Source organism: Salvia splendens, chromosome 18 (genome assembly GCF_004379255.2).
Source record: "Salvia splendens isolate huo1 chromosome 18, SspV2, whole genome shotgun sequence".
Lineage (NCBI taxonomy): Eukaryota > Viridiplantae > Streptophyta > Magnoliopsida > Lamiales > Lamiaceae > Salvia > Salvia splendens.
In genome coordinates, this window is record NC_056049.1 from 24,532,381 (window position 1) to 24,548,717 (window position 16,337).

At 40.0% G+C, this 16,337-nt stretch overlaps 1 protein-coding gene across 6 annotated transcripts; it reads left to right on the forward strand.

The window, feature by feature from the left end:
* Nucleotides 1-4,308: 4,308 nt before the first annotated feature.
* LOC121777261 (disease resistance protein RGA2-like) lies at nt 4,309-11,960 on the forward strand. 6 transcript variants are annotated; one of them, XR_006045454.1, is made up of 4 exons: nt 4,309-7,723; nt 8,223-8,324; nt 11,459-11,624; nt 11,713-11,960. XR_006045454.1 is itself a non-coding variant. In XM_042174450.1 (2 exons), exon 1 carries the CDS (start codon nt 4,352-4,354, stop codon nt 7,709-7,711), a length of 3,360 nt encoding a protein of 1,119 aa, XP_042030384.1. In that variant the 5' UTR covers nt 4,309-4,351; the 3' UTR covers nt 7,712-7,723; nt 8,600-8,958. The 6 variants fall into 6 exon arrangements, 1 of the variants encoding a protein (XP_042030384.1); XR_006045451.1 differs by lacking the exon at nt 8,223-8,324 and adding an exon at nt 8,600-8,734; XR_006045453.1 differs by lacking the exon at nt 8,223-8,324 and adding an exon at nt 8,600-8,713.
* The last annotated feature ends 4,377 nt before the right edge of the window (nt 11,961-16,337 follow it).

Sequence of the window (16,337 nt, forward strand, 5' to 3'; positions counted from 1 at the left end):
AGGCCAAGCACGACCGATTGTCAGTTCCTGCTAGACCTTCACGAAACAGTGCACGGATTCCCCGGGATGCTCGGCAGCGTCGATTGCATGCACTGGCAATAGAAGAATTGCCCGATGGCGTTGAGGGGGTCCTACACGAGCGGCCACAAAGGCACCCACCCAACCGTTATACTCGAGGCCGTTGCCGACTACCGGCTTTGGATCTGGCACGCGTACTTCGGGGTCCCCGGGTCGAACAACGACGTAAACGTGCTCCACCAATCCGACCTCTTTACCGAAGTTTTGGATGGTAAAGCGCCGGCCATCAACTTCGTCGCCAACAACCTGCTTTATAAAATGAGGTACTATTTCGCTGACGACATCTACCCGAAGTGGCCTACCTTCGTGAAGACGTGCAGCAGGCCTGTGAACCCAAAGCAGACTCTTTTTGAGCAGAAGCAGGAGGCTGCTCGCAAGGATGTTGAGAGGGCGATCGGGGTTCTCCAAGCGCGCTTCAACGTCATCAAAGCCCCGGCTCGTACGTGGTTCATGGAGAACATGGTCGACATCATCTATACGCGCATAATCTTGCACAACATGATTTTCCAAGACGAAGGACCCGAGGCGGGAAATTGGTTCGACCCCGAATCCCCCGGAAGCTCAACCGCAAGTAGTCCGCCTCGAAGTGGAGCGCATCCGTCTATACAAGAACGGTTATCTATTCGTGCAAGGACACGCGACTCTACCGCCCACACCCAACTCCAAGAATATCTAATTGAGCACATTTGGGCAAACTTTGACGGATGAAATTATTAAATTGTGTACTTTTATTTTTTAGGAAATTATTAAATTATGTTTTTTTTACGAATTTTATGTTGTAAGTTTATTTTATTTAATGAAGTGTGTTTTTTTAAATTGTATTTGGTTGGAAATAAAATTAAAAAATGAAATTGAATGAATAGTAATTTAAGGAACGGATAAGGAACGGAGGGTTGCAGGTTCCGTTCCTTAGTTAAGGAATGAAGTAAAAAAATACAGTGTGACCCTCAAATAGTAGTTTAAGGAACAATATAGCAACAGCGTTGTGGATGGCCTCAAGTGCTTATATATACACTGAACTTCTTACTCCTCAATAGTGTGGATATCCTTTATGAATATCATGGCACACTCCATGTCTTTACCAATATTAATTTTAATCTCAAATACTTTGGGTAAAACTTTTACTAGCCAAGGAATGAAGTTTAGACATAATGGAATAAAAACATCGTATGGTGAAATAGTTCCTAATTCTGGTAGAAGTAATAATTCTTTAGCTTTGAGCCTATGTTTTTTAATAAAGTCAAGTTATTTTTAACAACGAGTTATCTATCTGGGATTAGGATTTTAAATTTAGGGGGTGTTTGGTTGCCAAGATTAAATCTCATGATTAAATATGTATCATGTTTGGTTCATAAGATTGAACCCTACAACTTAATCCTAGATGGATAGTCTCATGATAATTAGTCATAGTCTCCCCCCTCCAACTAAAATAATCCCACAACTTAATCCTAGATGGGTAGTCTCATGATATTAGTCATGGCAACCGAACGCCACCTTAATGTATCGACTGTATTTTGTAGCGTTGTGGCGCTCTTATGACCGTGCATATTGAGACGAGTCTTAATAGCCAATTCTTTTGCCATCACTTGTCGATTCATGCTCTTTCTCTCGTGATTTTTGTGTGACTCGTTCTCTCAAATATTTTCTTGATTCCTTCAAATTATTGGCTCTCTATATCAAGTACTCTCTCCGTCCCACAATAGTTGTCACTCTTTTCCATTTCGGTCCGTCCCATAATAATTGTCACACTTAATTTTTACCATAAATGGTAAGTATGTCCCACGTTCCACTAACTCTTTCACTCACATTTTATTATAAAATCAATATAAAAAATAGGTCTCACATACCACTAACTTTTCCAACCAATTTTTTTTATATTTCTTAAAACATGTGCTACCATCAAGAGTGATAATTATTGTGAGACGAAGGAAGTAATATTTAGTGGTCTAAACACATTGTGAGACGAAGGAAGTAATATTTAGAGTGATAATTCGTATTTAATTATATATTATTTTACGAAATAAATTTTCTTAAATTAATATAAACATTATCTATTTTAATACATAAAATATTAAATTTTTTATCTAGACTAACTAATATTAAATATATATATATAGGGGAGCCTTATTCTCCTTTTCACATCTTAGATCCTTTTTCCTTCTTAATATTACGCGTTAGATCTAAGGCATCAATGGACCAAATTGATTCTATAAAACTGATTCCGTGTTGCATTATAGAAGGTGGTTGTGTGCATTACAGGGTTATTATTGTCATTTGACGGAAAAGGAACTGCCACATTTTGGTATCTACGAATAATGCACCACATGGTCACGAGTAATGCATATAATTGACTATATAATGCACAATATGTGAACTGTAATGCATACGAATAAGATGTACCATGTTATGATGTTTGACACACGTTTCTTGTTTCCCCTAAGGGTTTAATTAGCTTAGGGGCTAGGGTATAGTACGTAGACACGTATGTAATCTTCACATGGTCACGAGTAATGGATATAATTGACTATATAATGCACAATTTGTGAACTGCAATGCATACAAACATGATGTGCTGTGTTATGATGTTTGACACATGTTTCTTGTTTCCCCTAAGGGTTTAATAAGCTTAGGGGCTAGAGTATAGTACGTACGCATTTATAACAAATTATAAAACGATACGAATAATTCACCAAATTGTCACGAGTAATGGATGTTATGAACTATATAATGCACAATATGTGAACTGCAATGCATACGAATACGATGTACCATGTTATGATGTTTGACACACGTTTCTTGTTTCCCCTAAGGGTTTAATAAGCTTATGGGCTAGGGTATAGTACGTAGACATTACTAACAAATTGTTGTTATTGGAATATACGTATGTGCATTATTTGGTCTAGGTAGTGCATTATGTAGCTGTTAATTGTCATTATCTGAGTATATTATGCATTATTAGAGGTATTGTGTATATGGGTTAATCATCGCAATGAAGATTACATACCTGCATTTAGTAATGTGTACGTACTATACCCTAGCCCCTAAGCTTATTAAACCCTTAGGGGAAACAAGAAACGTGTGTCAAACATAATAACACAGCACATCTTGTTCGTATGCATTGCAGTTCAAAAATTGTGCATTATACAGTCAATTATATGCATTACTCGTTACCATGTGGTGCATTATTCGTAGCGGTTTACAATTTGTTATTTATGCTTACGTACTATACCCTAGCCCCTAAGCTTATTAAACCCTTAGGGGAAACAAGAAACATGTGTCAAACATCATAACACAGCACATCTTATTCGTATGCATTGTAGTTCACAAATTGTGCATTATATAGTCAATTATATCCATTACTCGTTACCATGTGAAGATTACATACGTGTCTACGTACTATACCCTAGCCCCTAAGCTTATTAAACCCTTAGGGGAAACAAGAAACATGTGTCAAACATCATAACATGGTACATCTTATTCGTATGCATTGCAGTTCACATATTGTGCATTATATAGTTAATAACATACATTACTCGTGACAAGTTGGTGAATTATTCGTATCGTTATATATTTTGTTATTAATGCGTACGTACTATCCCCTAGCCCCTAAGCTTATTAAACCCTTAGGGGAAACAAGAAACGTGTGTCAAACATCATAACACAGCACATCTTGTTCGTATGCATTGCAGTTCATAAATTGTGCATTATATAGGTAATTATATGCATTACTCGTTACCATGTGGTGCATTATTCGTAGCGGTTTCCAGCCATTATTATATTACTATTGTACCCTCATAATGCACAAAATAGGACAAATAATGCAACACGGGATTAATTACTCAATGTTGATCTTGACCGTCCATTTCTCTAATCTAATGGCTGATATTAAGAAGGAAAAAGGAGGAAATATAGGAAAAGGAAATGAATACATCCCTATATATATATCTGAATATATTTACTAAATTTTAATATTATTTGTATTTATACATCACTAATTATCTATAAGGTTTAATGTTTTGTGATATATTTTTAATGGTAAATCATTTACTAAATTTAATATATTTAATATATTTTTATATATATTTGCAACAGTAAAACGGTTAGACCGGTGGTTCGACCGGTTGGACCGGTTGAACCGTGTACCAGTAACGTCGCCGGTTCGCTTGCCGGTCTGGTTTTTAAAACATTGATTATTAGCATACCATCCACAAGTTTCCACACATTCTTCATCTTCATAGATAAGCTTGCAAGCATTTTCTCTCTCTGCGAAACCATGGAAGGAGTGTCTTCTGCAGCCATTGAAGTTCTTGTCCAAAACCTGATCAACCTTTTCAGGGATGAGTACTCTCTATTTCGAGGTTTCGATGAGGATGCCCAGCAGCTGCAAAGGACATTGGGGATGATTCAAGCCTACTTGAATGATGCTGAGAAGAAATCCATCACCCAAGATGCTGTCAAGATCTGGTTGAGGGAGCTTGAAGCCGTGGCTTTCGATGCTGACAATGTCTTGGACGAACTCAGCTATCATCTTCTCCACAAAAAAGTGAAGAAAATGAAGACACCCCAAGCCAAGGATAAGGTACTATCATGCCTCTCACCATTTAATGGCATTTTGCGTCGGCGTAATATGGCTCACACAATCAAACAAATCAATGTTACTTTTGAGTGTATGAACAAAAGGGCAACAGATCTTGGCATTCAAAGCATGATTGTGAAAGCACCTGCTGCTGTTGCTCATACTTCCATTGAGACGGATTCGATCAGTCTTGATCCAATCTTTATTGGAAGAGATGATGATGTGCCTAAACTAGTTAGCATGCTCACCAAGATCCAGGATGATCGGATCTTCTCTATGGTTGCTCTTGTCGGAATGGGGGGTATGGGGAAGACTACGTTGACTAAGAAAGTCTTCAATCATGAAAGGGTAAAAGCTCGATTCGGATCACATATTTGGGTTCATGTTTCCCAAACTTTTGATGCAATTAGTCTTTTCAACAAAATACTTTATAAGGTGACTAAAAAGGCTAGTGATGGAGTTAAGAACAGAGATGATATTCTGGAAAAGCTTCATGAAGCTCTCAAGGTTAGAGTTGAGAGCAAAGATGATATCTTGGAAAAGCTTCAAGAAGCTCTCAAGGGTAAAACTTATCTCCTTGTTCTTGATGATGTATGGAATGGTGATGTTTCGAAATGGGAAGACTTTATAAACTCCGTACTGGGAGTTACTTCTACTAACGGAAATGGCATTATCGTCACCACTAGGAGTGCAAAAGTTGCTTCCATTGTTAACCCATTTCATATTCATCATTTGAATGGCTTATCAGATGAAGATTGTTGGTCTATAATCAAAGCCAAAAATTTTGATAAAAATGGTGAAGTTCCATCAGGATTCGAGATGATTGGAAGAAAGATTGCAAAAAGATGCAAAGGTTTGCCCCTAGCTGCCAATGTAGTCGGGGGAGTGCTTCGCGGTAAGTCCGAAGAAGAGTGGCACTTCATCAATGAAAATTGGCTTTCAGATGGTGAAGGGGGTGAAAATATCTCAAAAATATTGAAATTGAGCTATGATCACCTGTCCTCACCATCGCTCAAGAAGTGCTTCACATTTTGTTCGGTTTTCCCCAAAGGTTTGGAAATCGATAAGAAAGAGTTGATTGAACTATGGATGGCAGAAGGGTTTCTTCAACCTACCCGAAGAGATGACGTGGAGTCTGTGGGTAACATGTTTTTTAATGTGCTCCTACAAAACTCTTTGTTACAAGTTGCACTGAAAGATAATTATGGAAATGTTTGGAGGTGTGTGATGCATGATCTTGTGCATGATCTTGCATCTTATCTTTTATCCCATAATAATGCAGAAGGCAGTAACCCTGTGCGATACATGTTTCTGAAAAAAGAATCAAGTCCTATTACAGAAGAAGTTGCCAAGCCTCTGCGTACATTATTCTTGGAAGGTGGAACTTCTGGTACTCCTATATTCTCAAACTTTGAATGTCTGCATAATCTCACTCTTTCTGGTGACTATAAAGAGTTGCCCAATTCAATTAGGGAGTTGGTACATTTGAGAAATCTGAATATTTATGGTACACAAATTGTAAACTTGCCGAAATGGATTGGTAAACTCCATCACTTGCAAACATTAACAGTATGTTGGGAGTTAGAGAATCTGCCAAGTACGATGAAGTATATGTTTAATTTAAGGCATCTTTATATTGGTTCTAATACAAAGTTGCCAGCGGAGATTGGGAGATTAACTAGTCTCCAAACACTACATTACTTCACAGTAGGCAAAAAAAAGGGCTTCCAAATTGAAGAGCTCGGAAGTTTGAAGAATCTCAAAGGAAGGCTAAAGATTCGTAATCTGGAGGAGGTGCGTGATAAGGAAGAGGCTCTGAAAGCAAATATATTTCAGAAACCAAACTTATTTGATTTGGTGTTTGAATGTAGTGATGGTAGAGAAGATGGAACAAATGATGAGAGTGTGTTGGAAGGCCTCCAACCTCATGAAAATCTGAAGAAGTTGAAGATTACAGGATTCAAAGGCAAAAGACTTCCAACATGGGCTGAGAAGATGGAAGTACGTGATGGGCCTCAAGGATCTTGGGTACCACTTGATAACTTGATTGCAATAAAACTCTACAGGTGCTCAGAAATTGAGGAATTTCCAAAGCTGGAGCACTTGTCTAATCTCAAGTCTCTTTGTTTGAAAGGATTGACGAAGGTGAGGTATATAAATACTTCATTCAATCATTTAACGTCACTCCGATTAGAAGAGTTAGATAGATTGAAATGTGTGCCAGAATGGTTATTCTTTAAGAATCAGGATCTCAAATATTTGGAGATATCACGATGTCCTTTGTTGAGGGAATTACCAGATGGCTTGGACACCCTCAATTCTCTGGAGGGTTTGTGTATTATGGATTGCGAGAATCTGAAGTCGATTGGGAATCCAAGTGGTGGAGCACGACAATCACAGGGGATCTTCCGTTGGCTGATCATTGTAGACTGTGGAGAGCTGATGGAATTGCCGTGTGAAATGCTAGAGTGGTGGGCCCCTACAATTGATTATCTCTCATTGGTAGGATTAAGGAGGCTAAAGAATCTACCAATGCTAATTGACTGCCTCGCTAAATCATCTCCTCATCTACACCAATTGACAATCAAAGGTGTTCCTAAATTGATGGCTGCTAATAGTGGTAGTGTTGAGAGTTGGGATCTTAGCAGCTTGAAAACATTAGAGATAGATGTGAGTGTGGAATGGTCAAGAGAGGATAGTGTTAGCATTGCAGAGACTGTGGAAGGGATGCTGCGAGGATGTTGCAACTCACTTGATCGCTTACATTTGAAGGGGGTGGAAAATTGGGAGTGGCTGCCCCAATCCATTCAAAATCTCACTCTTCTTCGGAGCTTAGAGTTGGAGAATATAGGATTAGAAGAATTGCCCCAATGGTTGGGGAACCTCTCATCTCTTATGGAGTTACAATTATATAGTTGCAACAAGTTGAAGCGTCTTCCCTCTATGGATGCATTAAGAGATTTAAACATTAGGGATTGCCCTGAACTATGTATTGATTCGGATTGGCGCAGCCACCATCCCCGTCTGGAAATCAAGGTTCATTACCAACCCGTTTGAATGTTGTTGCAAGTAAGTATCATTTTTTTCATATCCGTTTAGGAACAGAATATACAGAAGCAATGGGTCCCTCTCTGTTTTCTATATTTTGCCTGCGGTTTTACATATATTTCCAAAACTACCAAATTGTCAAAATTTTAAGATAGAACCATCCGATCTTAGATAAACCAATTGACAAATATTAATAGTATATGATTTTTGTTGTTATTGGTACAGCTTCTGTGAAATTCAAGGTCAGAAAGATGTTTCTGTAAAAAAAATCTTTGTGATGTGCAAGTTTTTTTCATCATTGTTTTCTTTCATGAAACTTTGCTAATATAGAGAATCATAAGTTCTATTTGTTGTACACATGTCAAGTGAATCTTTTTTCTTTGATTTGGCAATTACTACTACTTTGGTGCAATTTTCCTATAAAACAAAAGTCCAAACAAATTTAAATTCTTAAGCATGTAATTGTAGTGCTTTAAATTCCTCTCCGTCATTAACCATCTTATACCTCTTATTGATGCAGTTCCCGCCGACGAGCTTAAAAAGTCACGGCCTTAGAATAACTTGATATTCACATAGGACTTGTGAAACGGGCTAAGGAATCAAACATAGGATTTCGTTAGAGGTGTGCTGATGCATAATGAATTTTGCTCATCGGTGGCCATTTGAGGAATAAAAACATTATATTACATATTTTCAAATTTTATTTCTTATTTACGTTTTTTATTTCCTTTTAATTTTAGGTTTTGCAAATCATATAATTATTTTTGAAGTCTGATTTTGGTATTGGATAAAAGTTAAGGTTTCAAGAAACTAGGATGTGATGTGAATCAAATAGAATCCGTGCATTTATTTGAGAGTGTTTCTTTGACTCATTTGGATATATTTCACACCATATAGGTTGAGATTGAAGCTAAGAACAAAGTTCGGACATAGTCAGAAAAGAAGATCGAAGTTCGTAGGATTTCTCCAAAATTTTAAAATTATATATTGCTGATTGCCCATCCCAATCTGGTAATCAAGAACGATTTGCAAGTAATCCCTTTATCCCTCTTTAGCTGAGTCGTATTTCTTTTTGAGTTGTACTAAGTCATTTTTTAGCAAAAAAGCAACACATTTCTTCTCTTACATTACTCTCTTGTGATGAAACGAAATGCCTCTGCTACATTGGGACGGAGGGAGCTAGTATCATTTTTTCATATTTCATATCTCTATTTTTTACATATATATCCAAAACTACCAAGTTTTGAAAATTTTAAGATAGAACCATCCAATCTATCAATTGATGAATATTGATAGCATGTGATTTTTGTTCCATGTGCAGTTTGTACAAATCTCTGGACTTCTATATAGACTGATGTTGTTGTCACGACCACATCTCCCTAGTCAAAGAAAGTGTAGCTTTACCGCGACTAAAACATACTGAAACTGTCTCAACTCATCATAAGATGCTTAAATCAAAAGAAACATTGTCTGAAGTGTGTTGAGGGTACAAATCATGCTGAATCAGAGTAGTTATGAGAAATTGTCTTTGTTAAATGAATGTTCTGAATTTGCGCAACGGAAGAGTACCAAGACAGATGTAGTATGTATGAAGACACACTACACCCGCTACCTTCCTACTTATTTGGTCTTCTGTCCCAACACCTCCTCGGCTTTGACAACAATCAACCTGCACATTAAGGAAAACAATATGCAGGACTGAGTACTTGATGCACTCAGTGGGCTCATGCCGAAAATATTTTCTTTTAGTTGTCAGCCAAGCTGAGTGAACGCGGGGTTTTACTGAAAATCTATCCCGGTCACTAAAATCTGTTATTTCTTTCTGAAAATAGACTGCAGTCTCTTAAACTTCTGATGATATGCCATATCAGTTGCGTGAATCGGGAATGTGGCCACATTCCACGACCACTGGGCCGGCCAACCTGGCGCTAGCTCACGACCCACGGACCGGCCAACCTAGCGCTAGCTCACGGTCCCTATGTGTACACTAGTCCGAGTAGGATTTACTGACCTACTGGGACCCGAATTCGATTTAACTGGGTTGGCATAGCCAACAGATAGGCAATCATAAAACAAAACATGGCATGACAACTCATTCAAATAATCATATTTTCACATAAAGCATGCTTTAAAAGAAGGAAGAGAAACCCCACCTCAATTGCTTAACTCTTGCAAAAACGGGTGCTTTTCTGTCCTGGGATTACGCGTCGAGTGACGACGTTCCTTTACAAAGTTGAATATACTTAAATTAGGCTTTTTAAAGAAAATGCTTATCTTGCATGAATGCATGCCTAAGCGTGTGCTATTTTATTTTATCTCTTTCTTTCAAAAATTAGAGATCTAAATTCTTTAATTAAAACTGTGACTATTAAAGTCCGCTTTAATTATTTTATCGAAAACTATTTCATCACGGCTCATAAATCCTCTTCTTCCGCAGCTTAGGAAACTAAATTAATTAAGCTCCAAGCCCAATTCCTTAACTCAATTCCTTCCTGACACAAAATTATTTTCAAGCTCGTCGATTGAATCTCGGTCCAGTTTAAATGATTGGTCTTTTCCCCTTAATTAATTCAGGCCCAAAACAAAAGAAATAAAGTGGCCCAAACTATACTCCTCTCTCCATTTATTTCTATTTACAGGCCCATCCCCTTTTTTTAATTAATTATCAGCCCCAAAGAAATCAAGCCCAAACCTCCTTATTCCTCCAATGCATCGGCCCCCATTCCCCATTCTTCCTCATTCTCCCCCAATTCACAAACAAAAGAAGAAGAAAAAGAAATCGGGAACCCTGGCCCCCTTCCTCTCATCTCTCGCCTTCCGTCGCCGGCGTTTCCCTCTACGCCGTCGCCATCTCCTGCCCACCCCTCTCAACTTCCGGCTTGCTGCGAGCTGTCACCACCACCGTGTTCGCGAAACGCCGTCGGGTAGACCCTCTGCCCCCTAGCCGACGCTGCGGCGATGCCCCATGGTTTCAGCAGCAAATGCTCCTCCGCCGAGCATCGGGCCGAACCCCGACGGTCCAGCTGCCCAGCAGCTCCTCCGTCGCCAACCCCTCCCAAAGCTAAGTTTCTTCTTTATTCCTTTTAGTGGTGTGAAAAGGAGCCGGCAAATTCCTATGTTTCTGTGACTTAGCATTGGGGATTTTCTTAGATTCTGTTATGGAGGATTGAATCTCATGGAGGGGTTGAGCTTGTGGTAATTGTTTCTTAAATCCAACGAAGCTTGTAGTAATGAGGCTATACTGTGGTATCATCTTGTTAGCTATTTCCTATCATGTTTATTGAAGGGCTAAGAGATCTAAGCATGACTTCTATGTCCTTCTAAGTTCTTATTCTGTGCTACCTACTGTGTTTGCGTAAAAAGATGCACAAAGGGTGTTGAGGATTTACCTCTTGTGACTGAAGAGGAGCTACTCTTACTCTTGCTCGATTCCTCACTGCCTCGGTTCTCCCTCTTTCTCCTTAACTCGTTTCCTTGCTGCTCAAACTGATATGAGGCTGAGCAAATTTTGTGGTGGTGGAAGGAAAGATAGAACCGAGGGGTGTGGCATATTTATGCACAGCTTGTAACTGAAAGCTGCACAATGGTTGCTGTACTTGACTGAAAAAAAGCTTAGGCAGCTGGCTGCTCTCTTGCAGCTCTGCAGAACACTGTACCCTGAGCCCCTTTTGTAAACAATTTCTAGTGTTTCATGGTAGTGGCTGTTCTGTGCTGTATGGTACCTTGGCTCATTCATAAGTTATCTCCTTTTTGCAGGTGCACAAAGAATGGCAGGGATTTGCTAGGGGATTTCTTGACAATGGCAGGCAGGAAGGGAGTACAAGCTGTCCAACACAGTTTCCCTGAGCCCCTGCAGGTGCTGGAAGAAGGTGCCGGCTGGAATTGCTCCTTTTAGCCCAAACACTTCCTCATTTTTGAAAAGGTAAGGCTACACATTCTCCTTTTAAATACCTCTTTTAGTTGTCTTTAATTTATGCAACTAATTCTCTTTTTTTGTGTGCTTTGGCAAGAGCTGCGGCTGCTACGGGGCTGCCCTCTCTCGTGGCTTCTCGGACTCGTCGCTGCTTTGCCGAGACGGTTCGGCGATGGAGGTCGATATAGATGCTAGGGACTCGAATTGTAATAGTGTAGCTCGGTTTATATATTTTTTTGTGTCGACAAGGATTGTGAAATTGTTAGTTTGAGATTAAATGACATTGGAAAATTCATTAGCTTTAATTCTTTTCTGAAATTTGTACTATTTCTTTTATTCAAGAAATAAAATTATGCATTCATTAATTGTATAACACTTCTAGTATTTGTTTCGAAAATTCTCGAGATCTTAGTCCCGGCTATTACAGTCTGGTCCGAGAATTCTTCTCTCACCTGCTTCATCCCAGTAAAGCGGTGATCTACATTTCTTCCCATAGAGTGCTTCATATGGGGCCATAATTATGGTTGTCTGGTAACTGTTGTTGTAGGAAAACTCTATAAGTGGAAGTACTGGCTCCCAGCTTACTCCACGGTCGAGCACTACGGCTTTCAACATATCCTCTAATGTCTGAATCGTCCTTTCGGACCGTCCGTCTGTCTGTGGATGGAATGTTGTGCTGGAATTCAGCTGAGTGCCCTACTCTCGCTGTAGGCCTATCCAAAAATCTATAAGTAAATTTCGAATCTCGATCCGAAGTAACCGTTACTGGTATGCCATGTAAGCGTATGATCTCTTGCACATAGATCTGAGCCAACTTGTCGGATCCATATGTGATTCGGATTGGTATAAAATAAGCACTTTTGGTGAGGCGATCTATAACCACCCAGATGGCAGTGTTTCCTCGCTGTGATTTTGGCAATCCTGTCACAAAATCCATTGCTATATGCTCCCACTTCCATTCTGGGATCTCGAGAGGCTGCAACTTCCCATAGGGTCGTTGATGTAAAGCCTTCACTTGCTGGCAGGCCAGACATCTTTCTACAAACGATGCTATGCTTCTCTTCATGCCATCCCACCAAAACTGCTTCTTTAAGTCCTGATACATCTTCGTACTTCCAGGATGGGCAGTGTAGGGTGTCTCATGAGCTTCACTCATGATCTCGTTCCTAAGTGCCTCCTCGTTGGGTACGCATAACCTCCCTTTGAAAACGAGAGCATTATCCGCCTCTTTGTTGTAACCATCTCCCTGTCCGGTCCTCACTCTGAGACGAACCTTTTCCAGGGCTTCATCGTATCTCTGGGCGTCAATGATTCTGGTTCTTAAGTCTGGTTCTATGACCAAGGTGGAAATCTTGCTGTCCACTGTCTCCGGGGCTCTTGCTATCTCCAGTCCCATCATGGTGAATTCTCTGATAAGCTCTTCCTCCTGTGTGAGGAAGGTAGCCACTTGAGGTGCAGTCTTTCTGCTCAAGGCATCTGCTACCACATTGGCCTTGCCTGGGTGGTAATTTATACCGCAGTCGTAGTCCTTGACTAACACTAGCCATCTACGTTGTCTCATGTTTAGATCCTTATGCTCAAAGAAGTACTTGAGACTCTTATGATCTGTGAAGATCTCACATCGAACTCCATAGAGGTGACGTCCCCAAATCTTCAAAGCGTGTACCACTTCTGCTAGTTCCAGGTCGTGCGTCGGGTAGTTCAACTCGTGCGGCCTCAACTGGCGTGACGCATATGCTATCACCTTGCCTTTCTGCATCAGCACGCACCCGAGTCCGACCTTCGATGCATCTGTATACACCACATAGTTGACTCCCGCTTCTGGCACAGCTAGAACTGGCGCTGTGGTCAACTTTTCCTTTAGCAACTGGAAGCTTGCTTCACATTCTGGGGTCCAATTGACTTTAACTCCTTTCTTGAGCTGTTGAGTCATCGGCCTCGCTATTTTAGAAAACCCCTCAATGAATCTTCGATAGTATCCTGCCAGACCTAGGAAACTTCGAATTTCATTGGGCGTCGCTGGTGACTGCCAACGTTGCACGGCCTCAACCTTAGCGGGGTCTACTCGGATCCCTTCTGCTGTCACTATGTGTCCAAGGAAGTTCACTTCATTAAGCCAGAACTCACACTTGCTGAACTTAACATAGAGTTTCTCGGCTCTTGACGTTTCTAAAGTGGCCCTCAAATGTTCCTCGTGTTCCTTCTCGTTCTTCGAGAAGACTCTAGCTCCTTGCAGCTGATCGAAAAGATCGTCGATTCTCGGTAAAGGATACTTGTTCTTGAGTGTTAACTTTCTCAACTCTCAACGTTCTATCCTTCTTCATGAAGAATTCTGGTGTACCACATGGTCACACACTGAGTCTAAAAATGCGCATCTAGTAGTTCTTGTATCTAGATCTTAAGTTCTGTTGTTCCTTAAGCGCCCTTCTATCTGGTGACTGAGATAATATGACTGATTCAAGTCATCCATTAGACGTTCCATTTCGTCTGGCGGTTGAAGCCATTCCTCGTTTTAGATTTCATCGTCAGATACTAAGTTCTCAAATGCTTGTATCGATCGTAATCGTAGTCATTGAGCTAGCCTAATGACCTCGTAACCTCTCGCTTAGTTGAGGTAGTCTACTTTCATCGTTTCAAGATGCTTTTGTGTTCACCGCGATTCTTTGTCATGATTTAGCATAGACTTTATTCTACTCGCGTTAAACCTTGAATACTGGATCTGTGCATGTGGATGTGTTGGCTTCTTTCTCCCAACGCTACTGTCTCCATGCTCTTTTGGTTCGACTGAGCGATTCGTGGTGAAATAATCTAGCATGACTTTCCAAAGTGATGTAGATCTCGTGTCTAGATTAACACAAAACTCTATCGACAGCTCCTTTCTGAGCCGCTTAATTTGGGATGTGGCATATCGTAGAATACTTCGTCGCGTTTTGTTGTCAACGTTTGTCCTTGCTCTATATTATAGGGTTCTAAACCCGTTCTCTTGCGATAACTCTTTAAGGAAAAATTTCGATTTTCCCTTCATAGTAGTGATGGTGAGGGTAGCTGTGCTATCACGCGTTCCTCTCCCCGAATGTCTCTCCAGCTTTAGCCTTTCCTGGCCACCTCTCAGACGAATCCCTTTTGCTGATGGGATTTGTTCCGTCAAACATAAACTACGAATACACTCGTACTTTCTCCATGGCTTTCATTACATGCCCATGATTGAGTCTTTGTTCTTGTGGCTTACTTATCTTACTCGGAGTAAGCATTTTGATCGTTCAAACTACCATATAGGTCTTTTACGTCTTCGGACATCATTTAATCCTCAAATATTCCTTGATATTTCTCTACTCAAGGCTAGTTGCTTCTCTATACAACAAAATATTCGATCTTCCACCTGCTGGTCACAAGCGGTACGTAGATTCGAAGTATTTAACGCTTTGCTGTCGGTTATGCGACGCTTCTGGTTGGTGCATCATTTCCTGCACGTGTCTCCATGGGGACGTATTTATTATGCGTATCTGAAAGAAACTGAGACCATGCCTTTTTCTGCTAGCCTCGTATCAATAACTCGATGATTAATCTAATAGTCTTAACTTGGATTATTATTCACACAAGAGAGTATGACTGAAAGTTTGAAGGGCTACTGAATACCCAACTGGACTAGAATAACATCTCTTGTTCAACTTATATGAATTTTTGTCGATAATCGACCTTGAAGGTAAGTATTGAGTTCATTCAAAGAACTACGTAGTTCAACTGGTTCCAGGCAAACTCATAGAAGCTGAGGCTCACCCCTGGTGGGAGCTAGAAATAATCATGAGATAGGTCATGAAAACTGGATGGAAATGAATTAACTGTAAATTCCCATAGTAAGCTGCAAAATAGGACAATACAGTTGTCCAATTAAACTGAAAGGATCTGGGCATCAAGGACAGTGGTTCAAACATGTCATCGCCTAAGATGATCAACCACGAAAATTTATAAACGTAGGCGATTTCAATGAAGGAACATTGATCATGTTTCAAAGGCATCTCGATATGGAATAACAAAATCACATTAATGATTTCATAGGTTCATTAAGGCAACGCATTGAAATGAACTATTCAGAAAAAATCAGCTAGGGCAAGCTTGTTAGGGGAAAGGTGCAATATGCTTGCCTTAACTTCGAGCTGCAGAAAAAATTCCGAGACTAGGAATAATACATGTACTGGAATCGAGGTCGAAAAATTTCACCTTTGTAGGATTTCAAAATAGGGAGGTAAAAAGTTCCAGCACCACATGAAATTCCCTGAGGAAAATGTTTAACTGTCTTGATCACTCTGGGGATCACAACGTAAGCATCGTAAGAATGAAATTTCATTGCATAGGTCCAAGAAATCGAGATATAAATCTCCAATATTGTGGCTCAAAGGAGGCAACAACAAATAACGATGCTTGGAACATAAGAGTATCCCAAATTTGGGAACTGAAACTGAGTCACCGCTTTCCTGAAGAGAATGAAAGTGGCGTACTACTTGCAGAACGTGAGTCAATCAAAGGTCTTAATAGCCGACAGGACATCGTTGTCCCGGAGGTTCAAAGAATGTCTGAGGAATACGCTCAATCCGAAGATCATAGATATGAACAACTGTAGAATTTAGGGTTTACGACTGGAGCTTAAACAGTCAAAACTTTACTCTTTATGTACGATGAGTCAAAAGGACTGCAGTCCATAAGCTGGAAATGAGTCAAACCTCG